Genomic DNA, 16,591 nt, shown 5'->3' with positions numbered 1-16,591 from the left:
GTAATATGTGAATCTTTATCATCTTGCAACATCCAAAATGGAGTATCATCATTCATCTTGCACTATTAAATTACTGTCTTTTTTAGTCACATGAGCCTTAACATAGTAGATTTGATTGATGTTAAGTTTAATAGGATCAGCGATTCTAAATTGCAAGATGATTTAGAATCGCAAACCTGATTACTCTTAAGGGCCTTGCTCAACTTCCATAGAGATCAAAGTAGAAATCATGACAAGTCTGGGCATGTAGTATGCAAATGCACATTAGGGTGTGGATATGCTTCGTCTTAAAAGCGTAATCCAATTGCATTTTTCAGATTATGCATCTTGATTATCTTCCAGAATTTCTAAAATGATACTGCTTTTGAAAATTTCTTTGTTCAAGTGTTCCATTTAAACTTGAGGTGCCAGAAAATTTGGGAAGGCTCTAGCATGGCAATGGATTTATTGTGTGCTTTTCAATGTATAGTCCCAGTAAAACCTTGTATGACCTCACTTTTTGGTTCATACTGTTACAGTTCACTTGGATTTCAAGACTGGACAAGTTTTTTTATTTTCCCCAGGAAATCTGTGTAATGTTGGATTTATGCTATCAATGATTTGTCTTTTTGGTTCTTTTATTGGTTTGGGCATAGGCAGACCTATTCATTGTGAAAGGAGGGCAAACAAAGTAAAAGACTTGACAGATAGGTTGGGTTCTCTTTTGGGCTTTTGGTGACTAGAAAGTTAGATCCTACAAGAGGCAGCAACTGGTGTACCATATACCACAGTTGCTCGGCTGGTTGCATCGAACTTTACATGCAAAGCTATGAAATTTTAAAGAGTTCAAGCATTAACCAAGTCCATGCCAAACGTTGATGTCTTATATGTCAAGTATATCAACACATGCACAAAATGAATACCTCTGCAGAGAAAGAATCCTCTGGGTTCTCTCTTTTGTTTTCTTTAGCTTCTTATTTCATGTCCTATTGATACTTTCCAGGACCAGATGCATGCCTTTGATATGATTCATAAAGACCAGGAATTATCGAGTTTGAAAATGGTTGAAGCGCCTGTGTTCCAGCACTCAAGTTTATGGGGAATGTCATTTGGCGTTAAAGCTTCACTTTTGACTGTTCCGAACAAGATAGGTAACTATTTTGCTCAGACACACGTTTGCTCTTATCATGCAAAGATGCTCATTAATTCAAGTATTGGAAAAAGATAGTTGTGTGATAAATGGTTCTCATTCATCTGAAATAGAGAATGAAAAACTGAAGAGAATTTGGACTATTAAACTCCTGCAAAAAGATTTAAGTAGAAGTTTTATGGTAAAAAGCTTTCCTTGTCAAACAAAAGCAGTTAGAACATACCAAAAAAGGGGATATGGCAATAGTGTACTTTTCTTCTAGACTCTAATGTCTCACAGTGCCGTAGTTGTATAAATCTGTTTTCTATGGCTTTTGAAACACAGATTGCTGCCAAAAGAAAAAAGATATGTATCTCTGGAGTGAATCTTCATGCAAAATGGGCAACTTACTAAGTTTTTTCATGTTATGTTTCATCACTACTATTCTGTACGAGACATTAAATTGATGTGTTGTCATTGAGATGCAACTAAAATTATTTCGTACGAAACTTTTTATTGCTTCTATGTGACTGAATTTCTTTAGTTCCTGTTAAACTATCTCTTGTGAGTCAAGTATTACTGCATTAGGAGCTCTTTCAAAGTACGTTGAAGTTCCTTGTCACTAGACATTTCCCTTTCCTTGAGGTTAGTTGCCTTACAACGGGAACAATGAGCAATAATGGAGTTTTTCTGAACCCATTTGTCCAACTTGAAGGACAGTTAAATTTTTCTGTGTCTTTTGGAGGCTAATGCACTCTAATGGCTTCAATTTGAAGTAAGTATGGTGGAACGTTTTTTGCATTTGGTGAAGTTAAAGACTAACATTTCGCTGTAACACTCTTTTGTAGGAAATGAAAGATACCAGATTTCTGTAAGACCATTATTGACTACTCCTATTATCAACAGCTCAGTAAAACAGGGTAATGAAGATGGAGGAAACTATTCATTTGTTGCTGGTAGTAGTTGCTTAACTGCTGTAGAGTTTGGTAAACACGGTTTTTTGGATCACAATATTTGTATGCTTTTAACCAGCACTCTTTCCTCAATTGCATCAGTTGTCGGGAAATCTCCCTGGACAGAATGCATGAATTGAAATGGAGTTCAAATAGTAGAAGGATTTGAGTCTAGATGCAGAGGCAAACAACACTGCAGTGTCGCCTGAGCTTATGTAACACACCTAAGAAGGGATGGAATGTATTGACTGGAAAAGTGCTTGGGGTTTGAGAAAATGTTACTGGATAGTGAACAGCTATAACGTTTCAAACCAACAGGAAGGAGGAAAAACAGGTAACAGAAAATGAACAGCGCATGGGAATGGCAAATCTTAATTGAAATATTCCCTGCCACTCTCATTTCTAAACTTAATACAACATGGAAGATCTTAATTATCCTCATGTTCAGAAACAACTCTCTTCTTACATCTGTCTGTAATTTCCCTATAAACAAGCCTCATGCCATTTACCCCAATAAAGGAAAGCTACAAGGATACATATGTACATTTATCATGTCAAGCAGCAAGATCATGGTGCTAAGCTATGTGTTGGTACATTGTTCTCCCTGTATTTGCAGCCCATTGTAATACTCTTACCGCCTTTTTAAACAGTAGTAGAGAGGTTTGACAAAATATATTTCCACACACTGCATATTATCAGGGCTCAAATATAACATGCAAGAATTACACCGTTCCTTTCTTGAACTTGCATTAGCATTCCAACCCAGACTCGACTTTTGCAGTGAATAAGCAAACCATTTGGTTTTACCGCTTCATTACATTTGCTGGACAGGTTCATGCAAGCACAGTTATAGATAGGAGAACGGACCATGCAAGCATAGTTATAGATAGGAGAACGGAGAAGGTCGCATGCTTGATTCTTTTCCATGACTTTTGAAGATTCTAGAGGACCTGCAACGCCTTGTGCCATTTTTCCAGAACGTGAAATGAATGAAGTCATTGCAGGTCTTTCACGAACATAGCACGGGAAGGGCATCTCTAGATTGATTTATTTTTTCTGGAAGGTGACTAAACAGAAGAATGCTAAACCACGACTGAGTATACCAGTGACCACCAGGTATGCTAAACAGGGATACCAGTCTCCAAGATGATACCCTCTCTGTTGTAACGCACCACATCTCGTAATCAGCCACACTCCTGAGTACCTGACAATCAAAGAAATAAGATTAGATAAATGAGCAGAGTATTCAGCCAGTAGGTTAGACATTGATCAACTATCTCAACATTTTGTTGAGGTATATTCACTATAAGGTGCGAAGGATAACTTTTTAACTGTCTTTTGTTTTCCTCATTAGTTATCTACTGCATGCATGCTAGTAACCAGGACTGATTTGACACATACGAGTTAATAATTTGTACTGTCTTCTGAAATCCCCTGCAGAGTTCCATCTTTCTTGGCTAGCAATTGCAACAGCATTCACGTGGAAAGAAGCATAGTAAGGTGAAGTAGCCTTGCGAGTTAATTGTTAGTATTTTCAGTCCCTTTCTTTACAACCACGCAGGCATGCCATATTAACATGCATACAATGGCCCTAGGTAATGTCCATTCTAAGTTTGTCCTCTTTGATCAGGCCTGATGATCTTTTACAAGACCAATGTGTCATAATACTTTGACAGGATTAGAAATTTGTACAGCTACTGAATGCTAATTGAAATTCAAATCCTGTAAGATTCCAATTTCCACAGCAGCATGAGAAACAGCATGTACCATGTCTAATCAAGAAAGTAAACAAGAGGGACTGTGCAGAACTCCATCTGTCGTCACGACATTTTGGGATGTTCTTGGCATTATTTTTCGTGAAAATTGATGAATGGAACTAAATTTCTACTAACAAGAATTGAATTCAAACAATAGTCCACTAAGTCAATGATGTCGGTCTCTACGGGGCAACATAGGCTGATTAATTGTTTGGCGATTTGTGACATGTGAGAAAACTAAATAGAGACTGTAATGTGAATTGCAAAGACATGACATTTGGATCAAACCTTTTTGCATTTGCTATGAGAAATGCTTCCAAAGCCCATTTTGTGTAGCAGAAGTTCCCTAGTTTATTAAAAAATGGGTCACCCTCCTGGTTTGCAATCAGAGATAGGACAACCGGAAGCAGCACTGACCACTGCAGGGAGCAGAACTAATTTATGAGCCATGCAAATGGTATATAAATATACTAGTACTATATATATATATATATATATATATATATATATATATATCATGCAGTAGGAACGTCAAATGCATACCAATTGGGCAGGACCAGGTTCAAAGTAGATGGCAAGTGTATAAGCTATACCAGTAACACAGTACACCAGACACACCAACACAACATAATTGTCCATAATGCTTGATCTTGGATTGTTGAAGAAATAAAACATTGACATATAAACTGCTGGCTTTACAATTGTGTTAAAATGGTCAACCGTGTCCTTGGCAAGAAAGTAAGCCAAGCTGCTCATGCCAGAAGCACTCTCCCTCCAGTAATGCAACTTATCCAGAGAAAATGATCTCAAAGCTGTAATCTTGCTGAGTAGAGCTGAGAGCAAGGAATAAAAACTTGGTAAATGAGAAAGAATGAACAATATCATCAGAAGAGAATTTACAAAATAATAAGTTTTGAAGAATATCTAATAGCATCGGGCATACGCTTGCAACACATCTCTTGTGTGTCTGCAAACTTTCACGAAATGACAAAGATCTTTAACATGCAGTGCGATATAGTAGTATCATAGATGCTAGCAACATCATGAGATATTAGAATTGATTCTGTGGCACGCATGATTTTTTGAAAGAGTTGAAATGGATGAGACATATCAAAAAGTGATCAATAAGGTAGGATAATTAAACTTACAAACTGCAATGACAGTGTAGAGATATCCCATGGCCCCAAAGGTAGCATCACTCACTTTAGCCAGTGTCCCTAGGCATATTCCAGCGAGCAGTAGAATCAGAAAATCTAACACTTGTGTCCTGGCTTCTCGTAGTCGCTGTTTACCAAGTCTGAGCAAAATTGAAATAGTACGTGTAAGCAGATGCTAAGCTAATGGGAGTGAAGATCATTCACCTTTAATCACTATAAGCTACCAAAACGTAGAATTTGAACCAAACATCCTACAGCTTCTGAGATTATCATGAATGCCTACGCATTCTTCCTTCCCTCTCACCCATCAAATGTCATCCAAATGAATATTTTCTAAAAATGAAATGTCTAAAGAAGCGCTCTGGTTCTTGCCATATTACCACCCTAAAGAAGTTAATTCATGTACAAAACAAATATGGTTGGCTCTGAACTCAGAATTGATACATGCATAAAAGAACAGAAATATCTAGGCTGCGTGATACCAAATCAGTAATTGACTGATACCTTCCTAGGAAATATTTGTACTGCGTAAATACGCCTGGGGTTCTTCGGTCAGATAAGTCCTTCGACTTCAAGAAATTATGTTGTAAGTGGTCCTTCTTCAGCTCAACATTGAATTTGACGTCTTCCCACAGGTCTCCAGCGAAAGACTGTCCATCAGCCCCAGCCGCTGCAGGATTCCCGCCATGTGCTGAATCTCCAGTTGCCGCCATTCCAGCAGAATCCAGCATTTCTGGTGGTACTGGATAGCCATTATGAAGCATCCATCTCAGGGGAAGATCTTTGACGTTAACTCCAGAGCTTGCACTCGGTTTTACAATTCCCTCCAAAATATCAATGTAGTAGTCTGGAGGATTAACACGCTCAGGGACTTGGATCCCAATTCCGGAGAAGTACTCTTCAACTTTCTTCACTGATCCATGGTATACAATTAGACCACCCTTAGCTAGAAGTATCAAATCATCAAACATCCTGAACAAGGTGTAGCTGAACCAGGAAAGTAACAGAAACTTAGATGAGAAGGCTACCAATTAACCATTACATCTTTGAAATTTATTTATGCCTTTTGGAATTAACAAAGAATAAAAACTATATGGCAGTTCATACAGCATAGTTCATCAAAACTAACAGGATAAGAATCAGGAATCATCAAAAATTGAGAAAGAAATATCTAAAATTAAAACGTGCAAGCCTCCTCAAGAATAAGACTCCAAGTCAAAACTAAGAGGAAGACAAATTTTTAACTTCCACAATAATTAGTGAATTATCTGCTATAAAGATTACCTTGGTTGGTGTACCACCATACATATGTTTACGCCTTCAAGAGCTTCGCGACGGAGTGCTCTAAGCAGTAATTGAGAAGAAGAACTATCCAAGCCGGATGTGGGTTCATCTAAGATCAGTAAAGAAGGCTCCATAACCATTTCTAACCCGACATTAACTCGCTTCCTCTGTCCCCCAGAAATTCCTCGCTTTTCCACTGTTCCTACTAAAGAGTCCCTAACCAGCTGCAATCCTAGGGACTCGATGACTCTTTCAACTACTAACACCTTCTCTGGTTTTGGAAGATCAGCCGGTAATCTACAAACAAGAACTCAAGAAAAGAGCACAAAATCAGAATGCAAGCTCGCCGGATAAGTAAAGTTATGAGATTGAATAAGAGAGAATGATATTATTAAATGCCATATGAAGTTAAGGCAAAATTTATATTAACAATTCTCTTTATATTGGTTTTCTTCCTTGCTTATTCCATGGCCGACATGTTGAACTAGGCACCGACCAAGGGGTTATAGCTATTAATCCATGCTCACAAGACTCCTAACTTCATCAAATGCATCAAAATTCACATAGGGAGGAATGATTTCATGAATTGGAAATTCATCCAAACCTCATCATGCATAGAGCAAAAGGAGGCTGTAATGTAAAATGATGTCAAAAAAAAAATGATAACAAGCCTAGCTTTGAATTTCCTGGATATATAGATGAATATGCTAATTCTTGAAGTTTACAAATCCCACTATTCACAAGAATGTATATAGTTTTAACTACAGATTAACTTATAGGGAAGATAATCTGAGAAGCTTATAGGAAAATATTCAATGGAGGCAGAATATTTAAAGATATGCTTAAAATGACAATATGGGGACAAGAATAAAAACCTTCATACCAATTGGAATTAGTTAGATAACTTAAATTCTCAAGAAATTGGAGTACAGAAGCACCAGTTACCAATAAATCCTAAAAGATGAGTTGAACTGCCATGTAGACTAGTGGTGGCATACCTGCACCTAGCACTAAACCAGAGATTCTCCTCCACCGTCAAGTTTCCATGAACTATATCATCTTGAGGCACATATCCAATAATTCTCTTGTATGAATGCATCGATTCAACCTTACCATTTATGAGAATCAACCCACTCTTGGTGCAACCGGTAGCTTTTCCTGTCAATGCAGAAAGAAATGTTGTTTTACCAGCCCCAGATGGACCCATGACTGCCGAGACATGGCCTGGCACTAGCTTCCCCGTAACACACCTCAAGAGATGCTTCTTTTTTCCTTTCAACGTAAGAGTCAAATCTTTAAAAGCCACTTCAATAGGAAGTCTTGTGGTTATTTCGATATCAGAAGCCATGGAGATTACTCCAGAAAATGTCAAATTTTTGTTCTGCTCCTGTTGAGCTTTCTCTTTCTCAATTTGACCATATGCGTACTTGAAAATTTGACTCCGAGTTTGCAACTGCTTAGCCCTTTGCTTTTTAATGTTCTTGTCTCCAATCTCAACATTGAAGCCATCATGACTATCAGGATTCTCTTCAAGCTCTTGCATCATTTTCGTGAGGTTTCCTCCTCCTTTTTTCTTGCCTTTCGGTTCAGAAGCTTCTGCAGGCATTGGTGGCAAGCCGGCACCTTTCCTTGGTGGTTCTTGCCGAGCAGATTTCTTCCGAGAAAAGGTTCGAGATAACTGTTCTCCCAGTCCAGTTGCATGCTTTCGAGCAACATCCTTTGCTGACTTCCACCTTTCACGTGCCTGTGCAGTTTCCCTTGCACTTCTTGCGGCAGCTTCCCTTGATTTAGCTTGTCTTTTTTCTCTTGTACTCAGTACTTGATCAGAACAGTTGTAAATAATGATAAGTACAAGCATGATGCCTCCCTACAAAGGAATGACAAGAGCAAATTAAAAAGCATTCGACCATGCACAATTTGGATGCAATACATACGCATCAGGAAAATGTGCAGCATTTCTAATACCGACTCTTCTTTTTCTTTTTTTTTGTCGACTTAGTTGTATGTAAACGGTTACTACAAAAGACTGCGGCCCATTTTGCACAGAAAAGAAAGCTCACAGTTCCCAAAGGTAAGACCGGAAGTCCTATGCCTTTTAATCCAAAAAGGAAAGAAGAAAGAAGTACAATGAAGCCAGTTCAACTTTGCCTACTCCTATTGATACCTCCATGTGATGCTGATCCCAACTTTATATTCCCCTCAGGGCTTAAGGATTTTATAGAATCTTCTTAGTTGCAGGTAGCTGGTATTGACAAGAAGATAAAAGATGGTTCAAACCTGCTTCATAAGTTCCTACCACTTCAGCTGCAAGAAAAGGCTGTGAACACAAATTCACATCTTTTGTACAAAAGATGTTAAAGACAAATTCACATTTTTAGAAGAAATTCACAAGATCTCTGCTTGTGTTGAATACAAATTCACTTTGTGCTTGCAATAATATATGATCATTAAACGTTTTTCCTTACATCTACCTAAATAAATACAGGAGAAAAGAGTGAAACATCTAGCAAATGAGAAATTATATGTGGAAATAGAATATTGGAATGAAACAAGCTGCTTTCGCATGATTGTGAACTTACAAAGAACAGGATACCATATGCTGTGATATTCTGCTTTTCCGTTTTTGGATCACAAGTTGCCAACGCATAGCATTCTACAAGATCATCCACAAAATACAACATTATTTTAGAACGAGCCATTAAGAAGGAAAAGATAGGCAACTGTAAAATAGGTTCTCTGCAAGAATGCTTAACTAGAAAAGGAACTGCTAGCATGCCTTTAAGACATCTCTGCAAAACTTGCAGAATACAGAAGATAAATGAACATGGCTCCTCACAGTACCTCATTCACAGTTATCAAAAACATTACGTAACGTCTTGATCAGACATATCTGTTGTGATTAGAAAACCTTCATGTGATTTGATAATACAAAAATCTAGCAACATTTTGGGGTCTCATTTTTCATTGTACTACACTAAGTCCCTTGTCAAGCATCTGACACTCAGATGTCAGGCAAAATCTGTACCCATGCATACTAAAGACAAAGGTGAAGTTTATAATCATATTTGCACAACGAAGGACATTCATATCTTCTGAGACTCGTATCACCAGGAATATGCCCTTCTTTTTGTCCTCTTCTTTTGTTCTTCTTCACATGGTCATCTGTTAACGACGCTCACATGCAAACAACTAACCAAAAACTAGTTGCAGAGGCCATATTACCAGCATTACATTAGAAATTGAGCATGAATATACAAAATTCATGGCTTCTTGTAATACATAGAAAACAGATATCCATGTATCTGAATGGTGTAAACAAACAACAAAACACGACTTACTTGATGGTTTTGTAGAGCCTGCCCTGCAGTAATACCTGAACAATGACAAAGCAACAGCCACAAGCAAATAAACTACAGGATATGCAACATATTACAAGACTTGCAACATAAATGAAGCAAAGAGATGCCAAGAGCCTTTTCTTAAGAACACAAACATTGGAAATAAAGCCACTAGAAAAAATTGCTACGAGTGTTGGGATGTAAGTAATACCCACGGCTGCATGGAATCTTTTCAGTAGTACTTGGACAGTAAAATCCAGCTGAACAGAATAGTTCAGTTGCACTCATGAAATCAGCCCAGACATCAGCTCCGCCACAAGTGTGGTTGGACCCTCCAGTAGGCAATTGATACCGGTACCTGCATCAGTTTTTATAGACTATGGACATCACTTGGAGCAAACGCAAGATAACCTGATTGAGGAAATGGTTTAGGAGAAGACTTTAACTTACGGATCACAGTAACCTGTAGTTTTATTGAGTGTTGCAAGAGGGCAATAAGCACCCAATGGGCAGGCTTCAGAAATGAGATTTTGAAAAAGGTTAGAAATCGTCCTCCACCGGCAATATATCAAAAGAACAAAATCAGGGAAAAAACAAAAAAGAAAAGGGAGGGAGGGGGAGAGAGAGAGAGTTTAGAAGAAAGCAGCATGGAATTTCAAATGCAAGATATAGCAAATGAAAGTAGCTAATTTTTTGTTCACTGACATGTTGAACTTGTTGATATTTTCCTGATATAACAAAGTTGTTAAAAGCAGCTATGGCTCTTTTTCCAGCCTTCATGCGATATAATTTTATCATTACACGTAACACATGACATAGATGGAGCGTCCAAGAAAATCTTAGCAAGCTCTTCCACTTGTTAATCTCGCATGCTGAAACCATACAAACCGTCTCCAACTATGTGCGTTGCTTAAGTAAACTGCCTTCAATTTGAAACCAAAACAAAAGCTACTCCAGCTTCAACTAGGAGTAAAATCTTGTCCCCAAAGACGTTAGTCAAAATGGCTGCTGACCAAGATGTTCCTCAAGAGCAGAATGAACAACTTACAGTTTGATAAGATATTTCTTGGCACGTAGGCATGAAATTAATGGACGTTCATGAATGTAAGGTACAACCTTTTGAGAGAAACAGCAACACAAAAGTACATAAAAGGAAACAAACAACCAGGCTAAGTGCTACATATGTTCCTGGATTAGAGCACAATAAGTATTGACATGTTGAGTTCACTTCCATAAGCATTGTAAACAAGTTGAGTGTTTGACATTATTCTACAAATAATGGCGTTGTATTTGTATCACATCCATTACGTGGAAAACAACGTCAAACACTTGGATTGTTTACCTTTTGCTTTTATTCCTTAGTTTTGGTTTGATAAAATTATAATAGTGAGACTTATCAACCTAACAATAATCCTTCAGAGCTTAAGAAGTCAAATCAAATTGGTCAGAGAAACAGAGAATGAGTAAGGCATCCATGAATTGTTCATCCTGATTCAGTTTTCTTAATGCATTGATACATAATTACGACAGTGTGAATTATTTCGCCAACTCATAGTCAATTGCTCATTCAGCATTCTGAAAAATTAAGTTCAGATGCAAAGGAAAGGTAATCTTTCGTTTAGACCTTTTTTACTTAAAGAAACTTCTTAGTGCTTTAGTTTTGAAACTGAAATCAAACTTCAAGATGGTTTAAGAAAAGCACCGAAGAAAAATGTAAAAATGATTAAAAATAAGATCAAGAGAAACTCTAATAGAATGGCATTCAGATGAGTGATAGATTTCAAAAGGATGCCTGAAAAGTAAGAAAGATTAAAGAGGAAAAGTTTTAGATAACTTTCAAATACTTACGTATCATGCAGGTAAGACCATGAGGACAGAAGAAGCCTTCACAACACGGTTTACAATCACTAAGTCTAGTTGGAATATCCTTTGAATTTTTGAGGTCAACCTTCTTGTCTTTTTCAATACTACAAGCCCATCCAGGTTCACAACCAGAAATCCAAGAAGTTAAGTTGCAGTTCTTGTTAGGTTTTAAGAAGTTTGATGTAGTTGGTACTCCTCCAGTTTCCTTTGCTTGATCAATTAGACTACTGGAGTAAAACTTTACTTCTGCTGCAGTGCACAAGCGCCGTGCAGCATCCCCTACAAATCCACAGCAGAACAAAAAGGAATGTCAAAATGACAAAGGAAGACTGAAATGGAAAGGATTGAAAACTCCAAGAACAAGCATGAGCTCAGAGATGGTATTAAAACCTGGTGCTGCATTATGCAGCATAGGTTCTCCATCAAATGAAAGAAAGCTTCTTGACTGCCAAATTAGTAATGTGACAACATATATTTGTATCAATTCTTCAATGGGGTAATTTAATCAGGAGAGTTATATTTCTTTTCCTATCAAAATAGATTCTGGACATCACAAGCAAACCAACTTTGAGAACTTTAAAAGAACTAGGACCAGTAGAGGTCACCAATTTGTCCAATGAAAACTCAACAGTGAAGCTTAATCAGGTATTATGATCATATAAATGCACAATTTAAGTGTTTTCTGGTCTCCAGCCAAAGGGTTCCTTTTCCTTCCTATCAGCCTGTAGAACTTTAGGAGCCTAGGTAATCCATTTACTAGGTGCTCTCAAAGAAGTCTAAGGATGACAAATGGGAATTGCATTCTGATCACCTAGAGAAAATAATAAGCAAAAATGAATGAAGTTGATTTAAAATTTTCACAAATATGACTGCTAGCTAATTCTGAATTCAGTCAATACCTCCCGACGATCTAATGCATTCAGCTAAGAACTTTGACTTTTTTGAGAAATTAAATGCGGCATTCCATTCAGCATCCCTAACACAATCAAAAGGCATCAAGTTCAGTATCAACGAGAAGTAGAACCTGTAGAAATGCATAGTAAACCTTCCATATAGATCAAATAGAATATACCATTGTAACACATAATCTATGGAAGGAAAAATAAAGAGTAGCTAAGGAGAGGATCCCATGAGCAAATGGATCTCTCGGTTTTACCGTTCCATCTGTTTGATTTTGTCTCACATGGCAGAAATGTTTATCAGTCAGATGACTTTTCTACACCATCATGTGTATTTCTCCAGAAGTGACATGCATATGTGAGAAATTGTTAATATAGGACTCTATACGGTGGAGGAAACAGGAAGGATATTGAGCTAAAGAGAGCAAGGATATGAAAAGAGAGAAATTATAGATTAACAAGAGCCAAGGAAATAATGCAAACCAAAATCCCATTAATCAACTAGAAACTACAAGAAGAATAAAAGATTAACGGAATCTCAAGCAAATATCCCTTAGATCTTACATTAAATGCCAACTGTATTAAAAGGAAATATTCTACTTTTTTAGACTAGTTGGGCCGAATCGTAGTTTTAGTTACTGCTGGCTAAAATTAGCGTCCATCTTCCCTTACATAAAAAGTGCAAGTAGATAATACAAATTTTCTTCTGTTTGCTTTATACACCACCCAAGCTGACTTAGTACCCCTATTCTAACATATTTAAAATATGTACTATGTTTATCTCTCTTATTACACATCCTAGGCAAAGCAAGGCATTCTTGAAAAGATCAAATTATACAATAGCTAGTTAATAGCCTTTTACAAAAATAACTAACTTTTGAGTATACTTGCTTACACTACTACTTGTTCTACCATTTTATTGCATTCATTAGATGTTTATGCAGTGAAACAACTGTTCATTACGTTAATGGGACATAGATCACGTAACCATTTCAGAACTACAGTTTACATCAAGCAACATTCACCCTTTTTTGGATACCTATCAGCTTTATCGTTCAATGCAGATGACCGTAAAACATAATTCACCAATTGCAAACATTTACAGTCCACCAGCTGACCAACAAGAAAAACATATGCATGTAGTATAAGAGAAAGAACCATAAGAAATGTGTGCATCCATATTTCTCTATATATCTGAGGAAAAATACCCAAGATGGACTTACACATTGTCAATGCAAAATCCCATTTCTTTCGTGATATCACCCTTGAATGAGTCAGTGAAATTGCTGAAACGGGCAGAGATTGCATCTGTTAAGAGATCCATACTAGCATCACTACTGCTGTCATTCGCCGCATAGGTGAAGACGACATTATTTGTTAAAGTGATCACCCCTGCAAAGAATGTCAATGCCATGCGAAAATTGAGCCCATTGTTGTTGCTTCCAGCAATCATTTTCTTCACCATTCAAGAACAGATTAAATGTACCACATAGAAAAGGAAAAAAGTTCAAAAAAGAAAAGAAAAGAACTTCTGTTGTGTAAATTTGAGGGATTTTCTTGATCTGGGATGAGGTGGAACAGGGATGAAAGGTATCGAATGATGGGAGGATTGAGAATTGGGCTGGGGAGGGAGAAGAGTTGTGGTGAGGAAGAAATGGCGGGGAGGTGAAGTAGGAGGAAAAAGCTCTTCTGCTGCTATGTCCAATGGTCCCTTCTTTCTTCATGACTCGTCATATGGGACTTCGACCGTTGGATTTATTTCGAAAATTTTGCGCCATCAGAGAGAGAGCAAAGTAGCACGTATCTTTGCTAAGCACAAAGATGAGAGAGAAAACGCTGCTTACTTACTGGAAAGAGGTCGTTAGACCTTCTCCCGACTTTCTTGAGGACCATGACCATGCTGTCTCTCCATTTTGCAACTATACAGTTAAGTTTTTTTTTTCTTTTTTCTTTTTTGGTAATATAAATGTTGGGTCGTTTTGGAGTGTCTTGAAAATCGAATCGGATTGGTCGGTTCGACCAATTGAACCGTAAATCGGTCATGCCTTCGATCCACTTCAATAAATAATTTAAAAAATCAATTGAATCGGTCAAATTTGATCAAAAGCCATTTGAACCAATAAAAATCGGTAAAAATTGGGAGGTTCGACCTATTTTTATTAAGTTTTTATTTTATTTAAAACTTTTAATACTAAAATAAATAAAAAATTATTAAATCTTTGAATTAGTCGAGCTGATCGAACCGTGAATCAGAAGGTTTTTTCAATTCATTCTTTGATCCGAGTTTAAAAACATATTGCTGCTTTCGATTCCACTCACCATCTCAGGGTTCAATTACATCTGAACAACAAGTTATAGTGAAATTACTGACACATTATTTATCAAACAGTTCTCACATTGACCTAAACAATGCCAAGGATCAGAGTAAATCTTGGAGACTACAAGTCTTATCTTATGTGCCACTGCTACATGACACCATCCTCAAAATTCCACTTAAGACCCCTTCTGTCAAAATTGTGAAACTGTAAATAAGTGAAAGCCAAAGAGATCGAACACCATATTCTCGAATGCCTACTTAATCCAGGCCACCAATACACAAAAATTTGACTTAGTTTAGGCCATAAAACCACTAATCTCAAGTGTGCTAGTATTTTTTAGCGAAACCCCATCGGTCAATTTCGCTGTAGGTTAATGCTGAGCTTCAATAATGGACTCAAATGAATTGGAAATAGGTGGTTGTGGACCCTTGATTATCTGATTATCATCATCAGGACCCGATCGATTGGAAGATAAGCATCAAGTCATCTCGAAATGAACTGTCAATTTGTCCTAGAATGTCAAAGTCTTGGGGAAATTTTTCCAATTGATTGGTTTTATTGTGCCATTAAAGTCCTAAACTTTCCCCTATTTCCACTTTTTTTTTTTTATCAATTATTCAAGCTAGGCTGGTGATGGTGATGCAGTTAGAGCAACTATTTTCCTGCCAAAGCAATTTTAAGTTTTATTCTAAATGATCATTCACTTTTTCTTTTTTCTTTTTTTGGGTTTAATGTCCCAAATCCCAATCCCTACTTTTACAGTTTTATTCCTCTTTCTACGTTGTTTTCTTCCGGTTTCTTTCTTCCTGTTCTTCTTCAGCCTTCCATTTCTCTCTCATGGGGTCTCTCTATGATGACTCCATCGACCAAGAATCCAAAATTCATCTCCACAGTCAATAATTCATTGATTTTCAGAAAATCAGAAGGGAAGGAAAGCAGGAAGAAATTAATCATGTCTATTTGTCTGTACGATAAATCATTTGTAGCCACAATAACAATGCCGTTGCCTGGAAGATCTTTATGGGTTTTCCTTCCCTAGTGGCAAGGCAATCCGGGGGGATCAACAATTGCAACGGAAATCAGCTAGATTGTTTGAGAAATAACAAGAACTTGAAATCTTGCAATTCTTTTCAAGAAGAGGCGGCCCCATTTTCGAACTTCGATACTTTTTTTCTTATTTGTAATCAGACAATTGCAACCTTACCATTGTCTTGTGTTTGTGCATCAAAAATTTTGCAAAATATAGAGTACTACTATAAGTTTTTGCAGAGTGGCACAAAAGTTGAGGATTCTTTGGAATCAATCAAGTGTTAGATTTTGAAAATATGTGTTTTGCGTGAAGGGAAAAACTTTCAATCATCCAAATCCTAGATTTTGAAATTTGTAAAATTGCTTTGGCAGGAAAATAGTTGCTCTAACATCATCGCAAGCCTTCAAATTACATAGCGAAAATGACAAAAAAACTCTCTCTTATGGTAACTTTCCATTTCAAATTTTTACTAACAACATAAATTAAATTTACATTAGTGCTATAAATTCTTAAAAGTTTTGCACCTATACACTAAAAAAAAAAAATTAAGAAAGTGGAAGAGTTTATAATGTTTCCTCATGGGATTGTTTCCTATGTTTTGTTTTTTTTTTTGTCATCTGCAACGATAACTATCTAATCCACTTATATTCCTACTTTACGGAGAAAATATTTATATGAAAATTGAGAAGTGAATCACCGTATTAAATAAGTGCACTACTGCATTCTCTGAATTTTTTAAGAACAAAAAATAGTTTGCTTTGGTTTTTTGTGAGCCGATCAGGGATTTTCCTGGCCAGTGGACACATAATTGGACAAGTATTGGCGTGAAATGTTATACAATCATTTCATTTTTTGATAAAAGTGGTAAAACACTACTTATGCAT

General features: G+C 36.9%; 1 protein-coding gene across 1 annotated transcript; it reads right to left on the bottom strand.

Annotated features, from left to right (window-relative positions):
• Positions 1 to 1,882: 1,882 nt before the first annotated feature.
• Positions 1,883 to 13,824, bottom strand: LOC113773218 (ABC transporter G family member 28-like). Its single transcript, XM_027317820.1, has 14 exons — positions 13,583 to 13,824; positions 12,360 to 12,436; positions 11,446 to 11,739; positions 10,048 to 10,111; positions 9,809 to 9,955; positions 9,598 to 9,632; positions 8,839 to 8,912; positions 7,258 to 8,126; positions 6,260 to 6,556; positions 5,480 to 5,962; positions 4,967 to 5,115; positions 4,362 to 4,651; positions 4,107 to 4,237; positions 1,883 to 3,265 (listed from the first exon to the last, which is right to left on the bottom strand). The coding sequence occupies exons 1-14, from the start codon at positions 13,822 to 13,824 to the stop codon at positions 3,109 to 3,111; spliced, it is 3,309 nt and encodes a 1,102-aa protein (XP_027173621.1). The 3' UTR covers positions 1,883 to 3,108.
• Between the last annotated feature and the right edge of the window lie 2,767 nt (positions 13,825 to 16,591).

The sequence above is a fragment of the Coffea eugenioides genome, chromosome 1, assembly GCF_003713205.1.
Source record: "Coffea eugenioides isolate CCC68of chromosome 1, Ceug_1.0, whole genome shotgun sequence".
NCBI lineage: Eukaryota > Viridiplantae > Streptophyta > Magnoliopsida > Gentianales > Rubiaceae > Coffea > Coffea eugenioides.
Note: the sequence above shows the minus strand (reverse complement) of the source record. Positions and strands in the feature narration are given on the sequence as shown.

Excerpts from the sequence above, each read along its gene's own strand:
- LOC113773218 (XM_027317820.1), bottom strand. The coding sequence starts at position 13,824 with ATGGTGAAGAAAATGATTGCTGGAAGCAACAACAATGGGCTCAATTTT. Across the intron at positions 8,127-8,838 it reads CATATGGTATCCTGTTCTTT|GGAGGCATCATGCTTGTACT; the intron begins GTAAGTTCACAA and ends ATTCCTTTGTAG. Across the intron at positions 4,652-4,966 it reads CTACACTGTCATTGCAGTTT|CTCTACTCAGCAAGATTACA; the intron begins GTAAGTTTAATT and ends CCTTGCTCTCAG.